Below are 17,715 nucleotides of genomic sequence, written 5' to 3' on the forward strand. Positions count from 1 at the left end.
GACCATATATATTCTCGCAAAAATAGGTTCCGTAGCGGGATCGAACCGCTGATCCCGCGTTATTAGCACGATGCCTTAACCAACTGGGCCAAGGAACCAGGAATTTGTTGAAATTTGTTGTAGACCAACTTAGGAGTACGATACACTTAAATAGTAATTACCAAAACTAAACTTAACAATCTTATTAACTTAACACCAGTTAATACTTCGAACTTACGAATATAATTGTTGTTCTTTTTAAACTAAATAACTATGTGAAAGAACTATAAATTTATGTCTTAAGTCTGGAAAAGCTGGCCTTTAAATACTTTTCAAAGGTCAACGCCAGCTTTCCCATTTTACTTTAATTGGACTGTTTGTAAACTTACTTATAAGGGTAGGAGTGCACAGTTTGAGTAATGCTGGCTAACTAGTAGAGATTATGCATTGAACCGATATTCACAGGTATGCAACTAGCAGTTGCTCAGTGTTATGTATAATTTCTAGTTAGCAACTTGTAGATGAGTATAAAGTCAATCTCGTCTACAACAAAAATAAGAAACAATTGGTTCCTTGGCCCAGTTGGTTAAGGCATCGTGCTAATAACGCGGGGATCAGCGGTTCGATCCCGCTAGGAACCATATTCTTTTTTGAAAGAATATTTGTAGTCACGTGACTGGTGTTAATGGTGTTAAAAGGATGTTAAGAGTAATAGAAAAAAATTTCTCTACATGTTTAATTTTCTACTGAATATCACTTCTTTTACAAGTTTTAACTTGCTAGTCTGTTATGTAATAATAATAATGATGATGATGATGATGATATAAATAGAATTTTTCAATGGGAAAGGTGTTGGGTTCAAAAAATAGGGTATGATTTGAAATAAAACGTTAATTTTTTTAAGGTTTCTTTATAAATTACGTAAGTTCTAATTGTAAAAATTGAAAACTTAAAAATATTATTCTTGAATATTTTACACCCTTGACAAAACTTATAAAAAGCTAGAAACTTCGAATAAAATTTTCATTCAATAATGTTAGAGATATTTATAAGTCTTACCCGATTAAAGGATATCGCTATATACGGTGGCGTATATAAGCGTCGACCTAAATGACACCATATCCTCTTACCTACGTATATACATATTAACCTCCAAACCTAATCTATTAGAGTCACGACTATATAGATATATAGAAGTATCGAATAATAATAGAAGAATGTATATACTGACTATTTCACAAACTATTTATTAATTCCGCAGAATACATTCTAACAAATAAGTCTTAACTTTAACTCTGAAAAGTTAAATCAATTTCACAAAACTATTTTTGTTCTCTATTCCTTTCAATAAATCATTTTATGATGTTATAACTTTTTGAAATTAAATACTTAGTGCTGATAATTTTGTTTTCTCATAATTCTATCTTTATATAACCACAATGCTTTTTTTCTCAAACATACATTTTTATTACTATAGAAAATTATAGGTTTTTTTAGAATCATTAGAATTAAACATTTTGTGACGTATTTTCATATTTTTTTCAGATCTGCATTTTTGAGAATTTCTAAAACTAAAACCCACCCTTTATTATTTAAAAAAACAACTAATTTATTTCCAAATTCAAACATAGAATTAGATTTACCATATGAGAGTTACCCCTACCAGATATTACACTTCACAGATATCTTAGCTCGTAACTTATGATGTTCCGAATTTCTTATTTAGTTCCGAAAGAGACGCTTATTCCGAGGATTCTGGGTTTAGATCCTGGGACAAATATTTTTTACACAAATAGTCACAATGAAAAATTTCATTTCATTCTGCTAGATCTATAAGATTGAAAAGTGTGTTAAGCGTTCTTTTAGTCGAGTTAAGGCTATATAGCTAGTGAATGTTAATTTCGTAAGTTCAAGGTGAGCTTTTTTATTTATATCGAAATTCTAGAGCTTTTATTGGTCATTAATCGTTGATTACCAAATATTAAAAGGGCGGCTTAATTTTGAAAAATTTTTCTTTTTCTACATTCCTTTTAATTTTTAATTAATTCTATACATTAATTAACCTTCAAGTAAAATTAAATATGAATATCTCATGTTCAAATGATCCAAGTGGTTACCGCAAATGGGTAACTAAGAATAATTTGCAGATCCAAAATACTGTAATGAAAAGAGGTGGCTTTGTTGGTGGGTTAGTCAATGAAGGTAATACTTGTTTTATGAACTCCGTTTTACAATCATTAGCCTCTTCTCATGAAATAGTTCGATTTTTGGATGAAGAGATTATTAAACAATTTAAACAAAAACAACTACAAGAATTGGAGGAGTTGCATAAAAAAAGTGACAGTGCGCATAATCATCATAATCATCAGCAGGATGATAAAAAATCCAAAAATAAGAGTTATGGTAAGAGGAAAAAGAAATTAACTAAAACTAATGATGATGATATGTCTACTGATGTATCATTTAGTATTTCTCTAAAGGATTTGTTAGATAAATTAAATGATAAATATTATAGAGAAAGAAAGTATTACAGAACTAATAATTTACTAAAAACGATGTCAAAAGCTCCAAATAAGAACATTATACTAGGCTATGAACAGGAAGATGCTCAAGAATTCTTCCAAACTATTTTGTACGAATTAGAAAAAAATATTAAATTTTTAGATTCAGATCGTGAAAAATTGGACAAAAAACCAATTCCAGAAAGTGACTTACCATCAAATGCATTAATTGGACAAAACAATTTGTCACATGTTGGTACAGTTTACATCCCAACAGCTCATCTTGACCCAAACTCTTTACTAGATAAAGATCCATCAACCAATTACTTTACACCTTTTAGATTGGTAACCCCATTAGATGGGATTGTTGCTGAAAGAATTGGTTGTTTAAACTGTGGTGAAACTGGTGGTATTAGATATTCTGTTTCTTCTGGCTTAAGTTTAAACTTGCCAAGTGAAAACATTGGAGACACTTTAAAATTATCGCAATTGCTAAATGAATGGTGTAAACCTGAAATTATCGAAGGCGTGAATTGTTATAGATGTTCATTAAATGCTGTATTAGAACATTTAGAAAACCAATTAAAGACTATGTCAGAAAAACCTAAAGGCTCCATTCCAGACAAATTAATTTCTGCTATAAAGACTCGAATTAAGGCACTAAATGAAACTTTATCTAAACCAGTGATTGATGATGAAGAATATAAGAAAATGCATACTGATAATATGGTTCGTAAATCATCTAAATCGAAGCAAATTATTTTGGCAAGGCCCCCACCCTTATTATCAATCCATATTAATAGATCTGTATTTGATACAAGAACTTTTATGATTAAGAAGAATAATTCAAGACTGGCTTTTAAGGCAAGATTAAATTTAAAGCCTTGGTGTTGTGATGTTAATGATATTAATTTAGATGCCCGTCTACCAATGTCAAAAACTCAAAAGAGTGAAGAAGATGGCTCAATTTCAAGTGAAGATGAAACTGTTGGTGGTGAATATTATGCAAAATTGCATGATAAATTCCAAAAAGAATTCGAAGATAGTGATGAAGAACAAGAAGATGGTATGAGTGACTATAGTGATTACAATATGCGTTCTAATAGGGATGTAGATAATTATGATCCATTAAATGAAGATACAGAACACGATGAAATTCGTGAAACTGTTTCAACAACTGACAGTGAAGATGAATATATTGAAGAAACTGATAAATTAGGTAATACAATTAGAATTCCTAAAAGTAAAGAATCTGAAAACCATCACCATATCAAGAGAACAATAGTTGAATCAAATGATGAAAGTGAAGAATTAGAAGTAGAATATGAAATGGACCTTAACAGTAGTAGCACTAATGAATCTCATACTGAAAAGTTTAAAGGAGGTTCAGGAAACGTAGCTTCCTCCAATGGTGTAAATGTTCTTCCAAATAGTGATAGTAGTGAAGAGGAAGAAGCAAATGGCCATAACGAAAATGTTACTTATAGTAGTAGTAGTGACGGTGATGACGATGAAGATGATGACTTACCTCCACCACCACCATTATCGTTAGCCCCAACATACTCTACAAAAGTCCCAACTGGCCCCTTAACATATGAATTAAGATCTGTGATTGTTCATTATGGTACCCATAATTATGGTCATTATATTGCATTTAGAAAATATAGAGGCACATGGTGGAGAATATCGGACGAAACAGTCCATATGGTTGACGAAGCTGAAGTATTATCTACACCAAGTGTCTTCATGTTATTTTATGAATATGATTTTGATGAAAAGAGTGGAATGATGAAAGATGATTTAGAGAAACATGAATATGAAGAAGAAGAATTTGACGTTGGAACTGAAAGCGATGAAAGCAGTGATGAACTAGGAATGAATGAACATTTGCCTGCAACTAATGAAGACGATTTAAACGAATTAGAAGTGGAATTAACTGAAGAGGCTAATGAAAGAATCGGCCAAGGATTGGAAAATATAAAGGATGAAAAAACCATTGGGGAATATCAAGATGCTAGCAATAATGTATTTAATGGTAATAAACATCTTATCTAAGCTAACGTATATAGTCCCATCGATTTGTAACTCATACTGCATTGTGTAAAATATAACAATAGTATATATATGTATATATATAGAAATGGATATGTATATTGCTGTATTTAAAAAATTCAAAAAATAAAAAAGAAAAAAAAACTTCAAAAAAAAAAGAACACAAACAAAATTCTGAAGTATTATTTGAAATAATTTATTACTTATTATTAAATGGGTTGCAAAAGATTAAACTATATTTATTTTTTGTTGTTGTTTTAATGAAGAGCAGACTGAATTAAGGAAAGACAAACAATTTTTGCTAAAGAAATGAGATAAATAATTAACATAGATTAGAAAGGTTAAAAAAAGGGTAATACAATAATACAATGATGAATATATGAATTCTTTAGAAAATGCGTTAAACTAAATGTTCATTAATTTCATGTTCTTCTTTGCCCTTGTATTTGTTTAAATTTCTTTTCATCAATTGTTCTTCTTCTTCTTTATCTTCGTTAATCAAGTCATCGATATCGAAATCATAAACATTTGGATCATTAATTCCGTTTTTATCGAATTCGCCCAGCACTCTATTCTTTAGACCTGTTTTAGAATCTACTTTAAACTTGGTGGAAGATGAGTATGAACCAGAAGTTCCTGATTCTGTTGATTCTTCTGATTCTTCTTTTGAAGTTTTGATCTTAAATTTAACAGGTCTTTTATTCTTATCATTAGAGAGGACGTTTTTAGGAGTTCTTGAAATGGTTAGATTACCAACACCTGAGACTAAAGGTAATATGATGATGAATAAGATGGCAATTGAAATGATAACGAAGAAAGCTAAAAAATTCATTTTCGAAATAATGATATTAAAATTTTATTGATCAATTCGCTAGTGTAATTGTCCGCGAAATAAAGTAATATTTATCTATAAGATTATATCATCAACAATTAAATGATAAGGTTTACAATAAAACAAACGTCAAGAAATCTTGAAAACATCACAATATCAAGACTTGAAATATTTTTTTTTAATTTTTTTTTTTTTCACGTCAAAATAAATGGCATTTCCCTAATTGGATTATTTATCAACTATTTTCCAACTGTGAAATTCCGGCTAAAAATGATAAAAAATCTGAAAAATCAAAAAAAATATTAAATGGATAACAAAATAGAAATAAGCTCTTCTGGAGACTCGAACCCGTACGGCGCTAGTATATTTTTTCTATTATTAAATCAATTTTTTAATTTTTCGCCGCAATTTCTTAGTGTGCATGTTGCGCCCGTTTTTATATGTATATAAAGGAAAACATTCTGTTTTAATATTTGATTGAGGGGAAAATATTTGTAAAATTCAGAAAAAGACCCATCAAACTTACACAGAAAAACTACATAACATGTCCTCTAAATCTTATATCGTCACTTTAAAAGATACTGTCTCAGAAGCCAGCGTCAATTCTTTCAAGCAATCAGTTCAGGAGATCGGGGGTAAAATTGTTGATGAATTCACTTTGATTAAGGGTTTCACCGTTGAGTTACCAGGTACAGTCCAGATCCAATCTTTGGAAGAAAAAAACAGCGAAACTATCCAAACGGTAGAGGTCAATGGCGAAGTCTCAATTAATTAGTAGCATTTATATCTCTCTATAGCCTCATATATATTATATGTCTTACATAAAGTAATGATTACAGATCTGTACTCCGAAAAGGGGGAAATTTTCACGTGGGATATCCAAAGGATATTTATATAAACGGTTCATTTTCTAAAAGTAGATCAAGAATTGTCGTTTTAAATAAACTTAGACTCCTTTTTTTCACCTTGATTAGTGGATTTTTTTTTTATTCCCAACCATTCTGAATTTAAACTCCGAGGGGTTGTGCATCTTTATATTTCTACTTCTTTCTAACCATCTTCAACGTACGGTATAAACGATATGTTCAAACGTTGTGTATCCATCTTCCACCTTATTTCTAATAATATTTTTTAACTTATAAATTTTAACTAGTAACATTTCTTTATTGCACTATGTTCCATTATGGTTATCTAATTTAAATCTATATCACGTGGGAACTTCACCAATCACCATCGAGGAAAAAGACACCCCTAAATCAAAAGGAATGCGGAAGGGATAACGCACCAGAAATTAACCAGACAGGGACAGAACACGTATGAAAGAGAAATCCAAGTGGCGAATTTCAGCTTGAAGCTACTATATAAAGGAGCGGAGTGTTTTCTATTTATATTAGATTAGAGATCCCCTATTTACGGAGATCTGCAAGATAGGGCTGTTGTTAATATATTTACCTACATTTTTATTAATAGCGTTAGTATAATGTCGTATCAGAGTATTAGCTACGATCCCTCGTTCAAACCCGTTCAAAGGATTTACGAGGATCGTCTAAGACAGTTTATCCAAGATGGAGGTGATTATAAAGATTTAAATTTACCTAAATTTTACGATTTCAAAAGAATTAGATTAGACCAGAATCACGTCAAAGTCCAATGGTATCAAGTACCTTTTGAACAAGGTTCATCCCCAGTGTCACCCGATAAGAGGCCTGCATGGAAAGAAATTATTGAGAAGGATTCACGTGGCGAATTGAATTTCCAAGATGCTTCTATCAATCAACCATTTGGCCCAAGTTGGTCTACCACTTGGTTTAAAATTGAATTGCAGATTCCTCAAGATTGGCTGGAATCTGGTGAACAATTGATTTTTGATTGGGATTGTTCCAATGAAGGGGTGGTCATTGATCCAAAGACTTTGCTACCAAAGACTGCCTTTTCTGGTTCAGAAAGAACCGAATATAGATTACCTATGGACCAAAAAGATGGGAAGTATTTTTTCTACATAGAAGCAGGTAATAATGGTATGTTCGGTTGTGGTGAAGGTTCCACCATTAATCCTCCAAATGATAATAGATATTTTGGTTTAAGAATGGCAGATATCGTATGGCCTGATTGGGAGGCAAGAGCTTTATATTATGATTTCTGGATGTTGGGAGATGCAGCTAGAGAATTACCTGGTGACTCTTGGCAGAAAAACAAAGCAAGACAATTGGCTAATAATGTTATGAACATATTCGATTATAATGATCGTTCTTCAGTAAAAAAATGTCGGGATTACTTAAAGGCCAACTTTTACGATGAATTCTTAAACGATTCCAAAGTTTACCAAAAGGGTAATCTGGATCTATTGACAAATGTATATGCAATGGGTAATTGCCATATTGACACTGCTTGGTTATGGCCTTTTGCTGAAACAAGAAGAAAAATCGTCAGATCTTGGTCTTCTCAAACTACATTGATGGATGAATATCCAGAATATCAATTTGTCGCATCACAAGCTCAACAATTTAAGTGGTTATTGCAAGATCATCCTGAATTCTTTAATGATGTATTGATTCCAAAAGTTCAACAATCCAAGTTTTTCCCCATTGGTGGTTCTTGGGTGGAAAATGATACTAATATGCCCTCTGGTGAATCCCTAGCAAGGCAATTTTTCTTTGGCCAAAGATTTTTCTTGAAACATTTTGGCTTTAAATCAAATGTATTTTGGTTACCGGATACTTTTGGTTACTCCTCTCAAGTTCCTCAAATTTGTCAATTATCTGGTATCAATAGATTTTTAACTCAAAAATTATCTTGGAATAACATTAATGATTTCCCTCACTCAACTTTTAACTGGGCAGGTATTGATGGTTCTCAATTATTAACCCATATGCCACCGGGTAATACTTACACTGCAGATTCTCATTTTGGTGACGTTTTAAGAACTTCAAGACAAAATAAGACAAATGAAATGTATGGCTCAGGCTTAATGCTATATGGTAAAGGTGATGGTGGTGGTGGTCCAACTAGAGAAATGTTAGAGAAAATGAGACGTATTAGATCTATGTCAAACAAAAATGGCAATATAGTGCCAAAATTACAAGTAGGGACTACGATTGATCAATTTTATGATGATATCTTAAAGAACACTAATAATGGTAAGACCTTACCTACTTGGAATGGTGAATTATATTTTGAATTCCATAGAGGTACTTATACAACTCAAGCCAATACAAAACGTATGATGAGATTATCTGAAATCAAATTACATGATCTAGAATGGATTGCTACAAAGACTTCAATCTTATATCCAGATAATTATCAATACCCAGCTAAAGATATTAATGAATTATGGGAACATGTTTTGTTATGTCAATTCCATGACGTTTTGCCAGGTTCCTGTATTGAAATCGTTTATAAATACGAATCTATTCCATTACTGGAATATGTGGTAAGGAAGGCCAATGATTTGATTGATGCTGCATGTGAATTCTTAAAATCAAAGACACCTGCAAGTAATTTGCAATTGGGTACATTACCATGGTCAAAGCATGATCTAATAGTTTTACCAAATGAGCAAAAAACTAATCTTTCTATTAAAGACAGAAATGATGAAATTATTATGAATAATTCCAAATTAAACGTCATTATTGATAAGAAAACTGGTGTTATTACTAGTATCACAGACGTAAAGACAGGTGTGGAATACTTGGATTTGAAGAATGGTAGAAATACCTTAGGTGCCAATCAATTCGTCATGTTTGATGATAAGCCATTATCATGGCAAGCTTGGGATACTGAATTATATTCAGTAAACCAATACAAATACTTGAATGAAGTTGAAAATGTTTCAATTCTTGACAATTCTGAAAATAAAGTATCTGTTCAAGTGTCTCTTCCACTTGGAAATGATTGTAAGATTATTTCTACAATTTCATTAAATTCTGTCACAGAAAAGAATTCAGATGAAAGTTTGATTTCAATTAATACTAAAGTTTATAATTGGAACAAGAGAAATGAATTCTTGAAGGTTGAATTCCCTGTTAATATTAGAAATGAATATGCTTCTTATGAAACTCAATTCGGTATTACAAAAAGACCAACCCATTATAACACTTCATGGGACGTTGCAAAATTTGAAGTTTGTCATCATAAATTCGCTGATTACTCAGAATACAGTAAAGGTGTTTCTATCTTGAATGATTCCAAATTTGGGTTTTCTACTCATGGTAATTTGATGAGATTATCTTTATTACGTTCTTCAAAGGCTCCAGATGCTAATGCTGACATGGGGTGTCATGAGATTAATTATGCCATATACCCACATAGAGACCAATTATCCGCTTCTACTGTTAAATTGGCCTTTGATTTTAACTACAGATTTAAATATCCAATTGCAGAATCTAATGTCGAAAAGTTTAATGAATTAGTCAAATTAGAAGGTGATAGAAATGTCATTTTATCCAACATTAAGAGAGGTGAAGATGACAAATCAATTAATTCAGATTATACTTTAAAACCATCAGAAGGTAAATCAGTAGTTGTTAGACTTTATGAGTCGTTAGGTGGTGAATCATTCACTACTTTATTAACAACTTTACCAATTAAAAAAGTTGAAAAAATTGATAACTTGGAAATGTATCAATTAGAACAACTGAACTTCCGATTGGCTGATAACCAAAAGAAATCTTATGAAATTCCTTTGAAATTAAGACCTTTCGAGATAGCTTCTGTTAAACTATACTTCTAATTATCGATTTTTTCTTTTTACTCAAGTGAATGAATGGCTCATTCACTTATCAACCTCTATGACCTCATGTTAAATACTCATTGACATCTTTTTTTTAATATTTTATATTCATAGTATTTAAAAAAATATCTGTTTATGTACTGTTTATGAAATCTGTTTAAAAAAATTTATTATACCAATATTGCATATAGCGCATTTCTATTTTTTAAGGTTATTTGGACTAAGAAATTGATTAATAGCGGAATTTCTAAAAAAGTCTAAAAAAAACCCAGTCATTAAAAGATCTGAAAGTTTGAAATATTTTGAAAGATGCTTATGATTGTAGAGGAATCGTCAATAAATAAGCCATACTATACTCCTAAAGCTTAAATCTATCGAATCATCATGTCGAATGAGTTCCGTGCAACCTTACATCTAAAATTCATGGGTAGACATTTAATGATGCTCCCTCCAACATATCAAAGTCATGATCCAAATAAAATGGCAATAATATATTATTCATTATGTGGAATAGCTGCAACTGACAAAACCCAAATTGAAACTAAGTATAGCAAGAGTAGGGAATTTATTTTAGCACATCATAAAACCATTGAATTGAAAGATGATCAAAAAATTTGTACGATTTCTGGTTTTATTGGCACTCTAACTTTAGATTTCCAGGATAATAAAGTAATAACAATTAATTTATCAAATACCCTTTTCGCTTTATTAAGTTTAAGAATTCTTGGTGAAACTTCCTTTTTCGAGAATTCAAAACATAAAAGACATATTGGAAATTTAGTAAAAAATTGCCAATTGCCAGATGGTTCATTTGTTTCAAGCCTAGACATAGACAATGGTTTTAAACCATCACCTGTTGATTCAAAAGATTTAAGATATACGTATATGGCCATTTCTATTTTATACCTCATGGGATCTAGGAGCAAACAAGATTTTAATGAATTCATCGATGTCGATTTAGCTGTTAAAAATATTTTGAATCATCAAACACTGTTAGGTGCTTTTGGAGAATATAATGAGCCACATGCTGGCTATACTTCATGTGCTCTATCTGCTTTGTACTTGTTAAACCGTTCCTTGAATGTCCTTTCTGAATCATTTAAATCAAAAACTATATCTTGGCTAGTATTTAGACAATTATCAAATGAAGGATGCAGTAAATTCCAAATAGATTCAAACCCTTCCTTTGATGAAGCGGATAATGGTGGGTTTCAAGGTAGGCCCAACAAGTTTGCTGATACATGCTATGCCTTTTGGTGTATGAATTCTTTAAAATTGCTCACAGATGATTGGAAAAATTTAATAGACACATCTGCAGTTCTAAATTATCTTTTAAAAACGACGCAAAACACTCTAATTGGTGGATTTAGTAAAAATGATGATGACGACCCAGATATTTACCATACTTGTCTTGGTATTGCTGCATTAAAATTGTTGGATGGCTCTTTTGATGGTTCTTTATGTATTCCAAAATATGTAAGTGATACCATGGTATTATAAATTTCTATGAATTTATTAGACCGCCCATTTGATATAATGAATTAAAATAGAAAAAAAATTTTCAGTTATTTTATCGATGCTGTATTTATATATAGATCAGTGATTCTAATTAAAAAAAAATCAAATATATATACTATGAAATGAATGTTTTACTGGATGACCAATATTATGCAAATGCGCTAACACCAAGTAAAATGATTTGAATGAATAGCTGTAACGACCAAAATCCTACTCTTCTAATTCTTTGACTCTTTTTTCTACTATCTGAAACGTATTCAGCAAATGCATTATATACTTCTTCACTAATATCATTTAGAAGTAATGAATCATAAACTGTCCAAGAGCCTTCAAAATCAGAAACGTTCTTAATAATTCTACATCTAATAGGAATATATGTTCGTCTTGAATTAATGTAACCAACAATAGGTCTTATTAAAGCGTTATTGATATAACCTAATTGACTAGTAAATAAGGGTACTTCTGCTTTTACATTATGAAGCTTTACTGACAAATCTATTATCATATATTCAGAAGGTTCAATTTGAGAAAATATTTCTTTATTTGCACTTGAATTTTCTGGTAAGAAAATAGTTGATCCTAGGACTTCAGAATAGTTTTTAGCTTCTTTTAATATTCCATCACCAATTACATGGATAATATCTTGCAATTGAGAGAAATTAGCATTTGCATCAGGCAACATTACATCACCGAGCATATCAACTTTCCCCTCTGTAATCCAACCAAATGGTCCACTATCTCCAGCGTTTAAATGATCTACATCCAAATTATCAACTCTTAATCTAGTCATTTTACTCCATATTAATTTATCTTTATTTGAATCATTAACATGAGAAACAAATTTTCTATGAATTGTAAACATTGAATTATCATATGTCCCACTTATACTATTAGCGTGTAAAATATCATATAATAACCAATGTTTTCTTAATCTTGGTAAATCACAATTGAAAATACTAATTTGAATCGGTCTAAAATTTTTAGGTTGATACATTGTGAATAAGACATCATTCATGACAAATTTTTCTATTTCAAAATCACCTGGTTTATGTTTGTTTAAATAATTTCTAGGATCGTCATTTTTTGCCCAATTTACATGAGTTCTATCAACGACCCCTCTTAAACCTGAGATTGATAGTTCATCTAATATCCCAGTACCATTAATCCATTTAGAGAAACTTAATGATATTTCAATTTGATCTATTGTTAAATCATATTGTGTATAATTCCCATCATCGAAATCTCCTCTATTTATAAGAAGACCCGCACTTAACGCCAGTCTTGCTCTTTCAGCTGCTTCCTTTTGTGAACCTTTACCAAAACTTCTTGATAAATTAGGTCTTCTTGATATAAACACTTTATTGAAAGTTATTTTCCCAGATCTCCAATCAGGAACTATTGCATTTTCAAAAACCACAGAAACGCCTAAATTTTTAGTTAGAAATTCACCAACTTTCGTAGCTAAATATTCTTGAGCAAATAATGAATTCATCAAATAAATGATTGCTGATAAGAAAGTTGTTGTAGCAAATAAAAATATTAATGCATTACTGAAAATCACCCATGATATTACAGTTCCAATGGTACCTTTACTTAAGGGGTCTGTTGATCTTGTTAATAGCCATCTTAAATTAATTTTCAATTTTTTCGCAATATTTTGAGTCTTGGCTAATTGTCTATCTCTATCTGTAATAAATTTCAAATCATGATTATTTATAGGTTCATTTTTATGAAGATTATTTTGTTGTAAAAAAGTAGTTGATCGATGAATAGATCTATTAAAGTTAAAATTATCATTTTGAATTGAAGATAATAAGGAAGTTTTATTAATTAAAGAAACATTGGTAATATTATAATGTATTGGAAGTTTTCTAATTGACCTAGAAGTATGGAATGAAGTTTTCAAAATGTTATTTAGTGATGAATTTGAAATAATCTTTGTTATAGAAAAGGGTTTTGTAGTATTATAATTTTTTAATCCGAGTCTTAATAAAGACATAATATGTCATAAAAAACAATAAGAAAAAAAAAAAAAGATAGCAAAAAAAAATAAATAAATAATAAAAGATGTGGAATTATGTAGGGTAAGTGAGTGTAAATATGCAATTGTCTTTTGATTGATATTATAATATTGTAATGAATGGAGGAGTTTACTAATGTATCTCTATAGGTTACATTAAAATATCTAAAGAGGTAATATGAATGCAAAGGAAACAAAAAATAGAATAAAGAAAAAAAGATAAGTGATGATGCAAACAGGAAACTAATTACAAGAAGTATTTTGATATTTTATTATAATAGCAGTAGATAAAAAAAATATGGATAACTGTATATTTGTTATTTGATTTAGACTGTTATGAAAATTGCAAAACTTTTGCTGTTTATCATTAAAGCTTTTTTAATGGGTGAGATAAAGAATAAAAAAAAGGTCAAAAAAAGGTGGAAATCTTCGAGGCAAAGAATTTAAGCGAGATAAAAGAATTAAAAAGATAAGACGGGGAAATAGTAAAAAACTTCCTAAAAAAAAAAAAATAAATAAAAAAGAAAAAGAAAAACAAAGTATAATGTAAATGCAAAAAAAAAAATTGAAAAAAAAGTTTAATCAAATTAAGTAAATATCTTGTTCTATGAAGTATATAGTGTTAAATTATAAGTTCGTTTCGTATAATCGTTTATATTTGATCATAAAATGATGGAGGATGAGGGTGAAGAGAGAGTTTAAAGGTAAAAATTTAAATGTCTAGAGTCCATCCAGTGGTCAAAGACATTTCCTCCAAAACTTTTGGATCAAGGACTGGGAAAGGATGAGCTTCAGTGTTGTAAACAACTTTTGTTAAATCCACATCGTCTTGGAACAATAGATGGAAATATTTCAAAGTTTCGGCCAACCAGAAACTTTCCAAGTTGTCTCTCTTTTCAGTTGGAACGTCAAAGCAATTTTCCAAACTTGTATATCTAATAGTAGAATCATCAGTATCGTTTTCATCCTTAATAGAGGCATTTTCTTTGAATTTTTGTAAGATTTGGTACCCCCATTGACGGTATTTCTTTTCCTTTGTCAAATGGTACATAAACATCAAAGACTCGACAGCTTCTGGTCTTTGTAAATTATGAGCGTCATTTGGTTTGACGTAGAAATCATTGTAAAAAGATTGATACCAATTGTTTGTAGAAATATCAGAAGTACCATCATCAAAGACTACAATCTCGGGAGCTAAACCAGAGGGTATTTGATCATACATTTGATAGCAAGTGAATGTAATTTCTTGAGCTAAATCCCAGTCTTCTTGTCTTTTTTCATCCCAAAATGCTTGCTCTTTTGCTACTTCAATTGGTAAACCTTCAGTAGCACCCATGGCCAATACACCACCAATGAAACAAACTAAATGGTCCATCTTTGGTGATAATCCCTTGGAGTCTAAACCAAATTCCTTTTCACCAATAAATACAATGCCATTAATTGAAGATTTAGAGACTAAATGTTTTTTAACACCTTCAATGGAAATTCTATATAAATCATAATAAATTTGTTCATGAGTCAATAAGTATTGTTTTAAAAGATATTCATAGAATGAATCACCTCTTGAACCTAATCTAATATTTTCACCAAAAAATTTCCCAGTCTCTGGAACAGTATAAATTGGAATTAATCCATCGAAATGTGGACTTGTTAAATTATTATTTTCATATAATGGTTTATAAACTTTTTCTACTAATTTCCAATATTTATCATTTTGTGTTAAGAATGATAAATATTTGAATTCTAATTGTAAAGTAGTGAATTCAGCTGTGGAAGAAGCACCATCATCAACATGATTTCTAATTGGATTACCAGTTTGCAAATTAATACTTGAATAAGGGATACCAATTTCTGAATATTCTAGGGATAAGATTAGACGGTCCCCTAAATCAACAGCTTTTTCTAAATAAACGTTTGGATTACCGATTTGTAATTCAGTAGAATAATAATAAGCTGATAAAAGACCACCCAGCATTCTAATGGTAGTCTCGAAAACGTTTACTGGAGCATTAATATCATAATCTAAAGTATTTTGTATCCAATCTTGAGCTTTCAAGATAGCTTCTTTAAATTGTTCATTTCTTGAAGCAATGGAATCTAATTTGGATTGATCAATAGAACCATCAGTAGTCTTGTAAAGGGTCACGTTGACATTTTCTGCAAGAGTATAATTATACATTTGCATCATTGTATCTAGAGAATCGACAATGATCCACCCCATTGGTTTATCATCACCAGTGAAGTTTCTATGATTATGAGAGATTGGAGCATAAATATCTGAACCGTAACCGTATTGAGTATAATCGTTCCAGGAATTTAAAAACATGGATTCAATGGATTCCAAGATTAAATTATTGTCGGGCAATTCTGGTTCTGGTTCTAAAAACACTTTGGCAATAGACAGAAGAATTGCCACAACTGCTGTAATAACAGCAAATGCTTGATTTGAAAACATGATGTGTTGGCTGGTTCTGAAGAGGATAGGAATTTTAGGGAAGAAAAAAATTTTTTTTTACTAAAATAACGTGTATATATATAAATGTATATATATATATATATTCTATTTTTTGCCACCGACAAATAAAGAATGTGGGAGTGACACTTACCCTAAACGTGGTGGTGTGCCCTATAAGAATGGCAGTCGGGCCCTAGGCAAACCCTAAGCACGACTATAATTAGGTAAAAAAAAAAAAAAGAAAAAAAAAAACATAAATAATAATAAATAATATACTATAAAAAAAAATCGATGAGTTAAGATACATAGCATAAAATGAGTGATGAATTTTATTATCAGCTACATCATCGATGTGATTTGAACCTATTGGAATTAGATAATGAGTTATTGGAAAATTTGAAATTTCCTCAAATAAATGATGAATTTGGTATCATTTACCGACGTAATCCATATTACTACAAGAAAGTGATCAAGATTCTTATTGATCAAATGGAAAAATGTGATACGATTGATGAAGAAATTGGTGAATGGTTATACGAAGAATATGTCAAATTGATTAGTGAAGATACAAAAGTGAAACAAGCATTAAACCCTACATTCAAAGATATAGTACGATACGAGTTTGGCAATGAGAGATTGAAAATAGAAATGGAGGAAACGCCAAATGTGATTAGTGGTAATGGAACCACTGGATTACGGACATGGGAAGCTGCATTGTATATGATATTATATCTTTTAGAACACCCTGTACGGGGGAATGTTGTTGAGATTGGTGCCGGTACTGGGATGGTCAGTATTGGTATAATGAAGATGCAGGGCCAAAATATATCCAGTGTTTTAGTGACTGATGGTGATGAGTATGTGGCAAATAAACAATTACCCAAGAATTTCCAATTGAATGGTATTGTTGATGATACAAGAGTGAAGTTCCAAAAGATCCGCTGGAACGAGGATCATCTGGTGAACGGTGATGGTCCAAATGTAGATTATTTAGTGGGTGCTGATGTAACATATGATGTGAGTGTCCTTGATGATTTAGTTTGTTGTATAGAGGAGATCATGGCCGAAGGAGTCCGAGAATGTTTAATTAGTGCGACGCGCCGTAATCCGGAAACTTTATTAGAATTCGAACGGTTGTTAGTGGCAAATGGATTGCAATGGGAAGTGGTCAGTGATAGTACAATGGACTGTCCAGAGTTACAAGCATTATTGAATCGCCCGATGATTGGACCAATCTTGATATATAGTATTACAAAACAAGAATAGATAGATACAAATATATATATATATATATATATATATATGCATAATAAACAAATAGTTGTGTGATCTTTCTGACACTCGAGAATCATTTTCTGTTGAAACAACAGCATTCCGCTCGAGTTCTTATAAAAATCCCAATTACTCTTTCCTACTCGCGTATCGCAATGGCCAAGTGGGTTTAATATCTTGGAAATTGCACTGTCTAATGCGGAGGATCACTTTTGGACAAAGTTAATTGGTCTTTTCTGAAAATCAATAAAAAATAAAAATAAGTCTTCTTTTAGATTAGAAAATAAGAAATGTCTCTTTAAAAAAATAGATATCAATAGATCGTTGTATTTATAATGCTCCGAAATTGATTTACCC

At 30.8% G+C, this 17,715-nt stretch overlaps 8 protein-coding genes and 2 non-coding genes across 10 annotated transcripts; 6 read left to right on the forward strand and 4 right to left on the reverse strand.

Annotated features, from left to right (window-relative positions):
• Positions 1–24: 24 nt before the first annotated feature.
• TBLA0Btrna9I lies at positions 25–98 on the reverse strand. Its single transcript has one exon. It is a non-coding gene; the product is annotated as a tRNA-Ile (tRNA).
• A 448-nt stretch (positions 99–546) lies between these two features.
• Positions 547–620, forward strand: TBLA0Btrna10I. Its single transcript has one exon. It is a non-coding gene; the product is annotated as a tRNA-Ile (tRNA).
• Positions 621–2,060: 1,440 nt separating this feature from the next.
• Positions 2,061–4,535, forward strand: TBLA0B06080 (uncharacterized protein; the record flags this gene model as incomplete). The annotated part of the gene is made up of 1 exon (XM_004178905.1): positions 2,061–4,535. The coding sequence occupies one exon, from the start codon at positions 2,061–2,063 to the stop codon at positions 4,533–4,535; it is 2,475 nt and encodes an 824-aa protein (XP_004178953.1).
• Positions 4,536–4,932: 397 nt separating this feature from the next.
• EXP1 (Exp1p) lies at positions 4,933–5,364 on the reverse strand (the record flags this gene model as incomplete). Its single annotated transcript, XM_004178906.1, has 1 exon — positions 4,933–5,364. One exon carries the CDS (start codon positions 5,362–5,364, stop codon positions 4,933–4,935), a length of 432 nt encoding a protein of 143 aa, XP_004178954.1.
• Positions 5,365–5,908: 544 nt separating this feature from the next.
• Positions 5,909–6,139, forward strand: PBI2 (Pbi2p; the record flags this gene model as incomplete). Its single annotated transcript, XM_004178907.1, has 1 exon — positions 5,909–6,139. One exon carries the CDS (start codon positions 5,909–5,911, stop codon positions 6,137–6,139), a length of 231 nt encoding a protein of 76 aa, XP_004178955.1.
• Positions 6,140–6,844: 705 nt separating this feature from the next.
• AMS1 (alpha-mannosidase) lies at positions 6,845–10,093 on the forward strand (the record flags this gene model as incomplete). Its single annotated transcript, XM_004178908.1, has 1 exon — positions 6,845–10,093. One exon carries the CDS (start codon positions 6,845–6,847, stop codon positions 10,091–10,093), a length of 3,249 nt encoding a protein of 1,082 aa, XP_004178956.1.
• A 384-nt stretch (positions 10,094–10,477) lies between these two features.
• CDC43 (protein geranylgeranyltransferase type I subunit CDC43) lies at positions 10,478–11,593 on the forward strand (the record flags this gene model as incomplete). Its single annotated transcript, XM_004178909.1, has 1 exon — positions 10,478–11,593. The coding sequence occupies one exon, from the start codon at positions 10,478–10,480 to the stop codon at positions 11,591–11,593; it is 1,116 nt and encodes a 371-aa protein (XP_004178957.1).
• A 166-nt stretch (positions 11,594–11,759) lies between these two features.
• On the reverse strand, positions 11,760–13,610 carry MDM31 (Mdm31p; the record flags this gene model as incomplete). Its single annotated transcript, XM_004178910.1, has 1 exon — positions 11,760–13,610. One exon carries the CDS (start codon positions 13,608–13,610, stop codon positions 11,760–11,762), a length of 1,851 nt encoding a protein of 616 aa, XP_004178958.1.
• Positions 13,611–14,343: 733 nt separating this feature from the next.
• On the reverse strand, positions 14,344–16,086 carry MNS1 (mannosyl-oligosaccharide 1,2-alpha-mannosidase; the record flags this gene model as incomplete). The annotated part of the gene is made up of 1 exon (XM_004178911.1): positions 14,344–16,086. The coding sequence occupies one exon, from the start codon at positions 16,084–16,086 to the stop codon at positions 14,344–14,346; it is 1,743 nt and encodes a 580-aa protein (XP_004178959.1).
• Positions 16,087–16,401: 315 nt separating this feature from the next.
• EFM3 (protein-lysine N-methyltransferase) lies at positions 16,402–17,352 on the forward strand (the record flags this gene model as incomplete). Its single annotated transcript, XM_004178912.1, has 1 exon — positions 16,402–17,352. One exon carries the CDS (start codon positions 16,402–16,404, stop codon positions 17,350–17,352), a length of 951 nt encoding a protein of 316 aa, XP_004178960.1.
• Positions 17,353–17,715: the final 363 nt, after the last annotated feature.

This window comes from Henningerozyma blattae, chromosome 2 (genome assembly GCF_000315915.1).
Source record: "Henningerozyma blattae CBS 6284 chromosome 2, complete genome".
Taxonomy (NCBI): Eukaryota; Fungi; Ascomycota; class Saccharomycetes; order Saccharomycetales; family Saccharomycetaceae; genus Henningerozyma; species Henningerozyma blattae.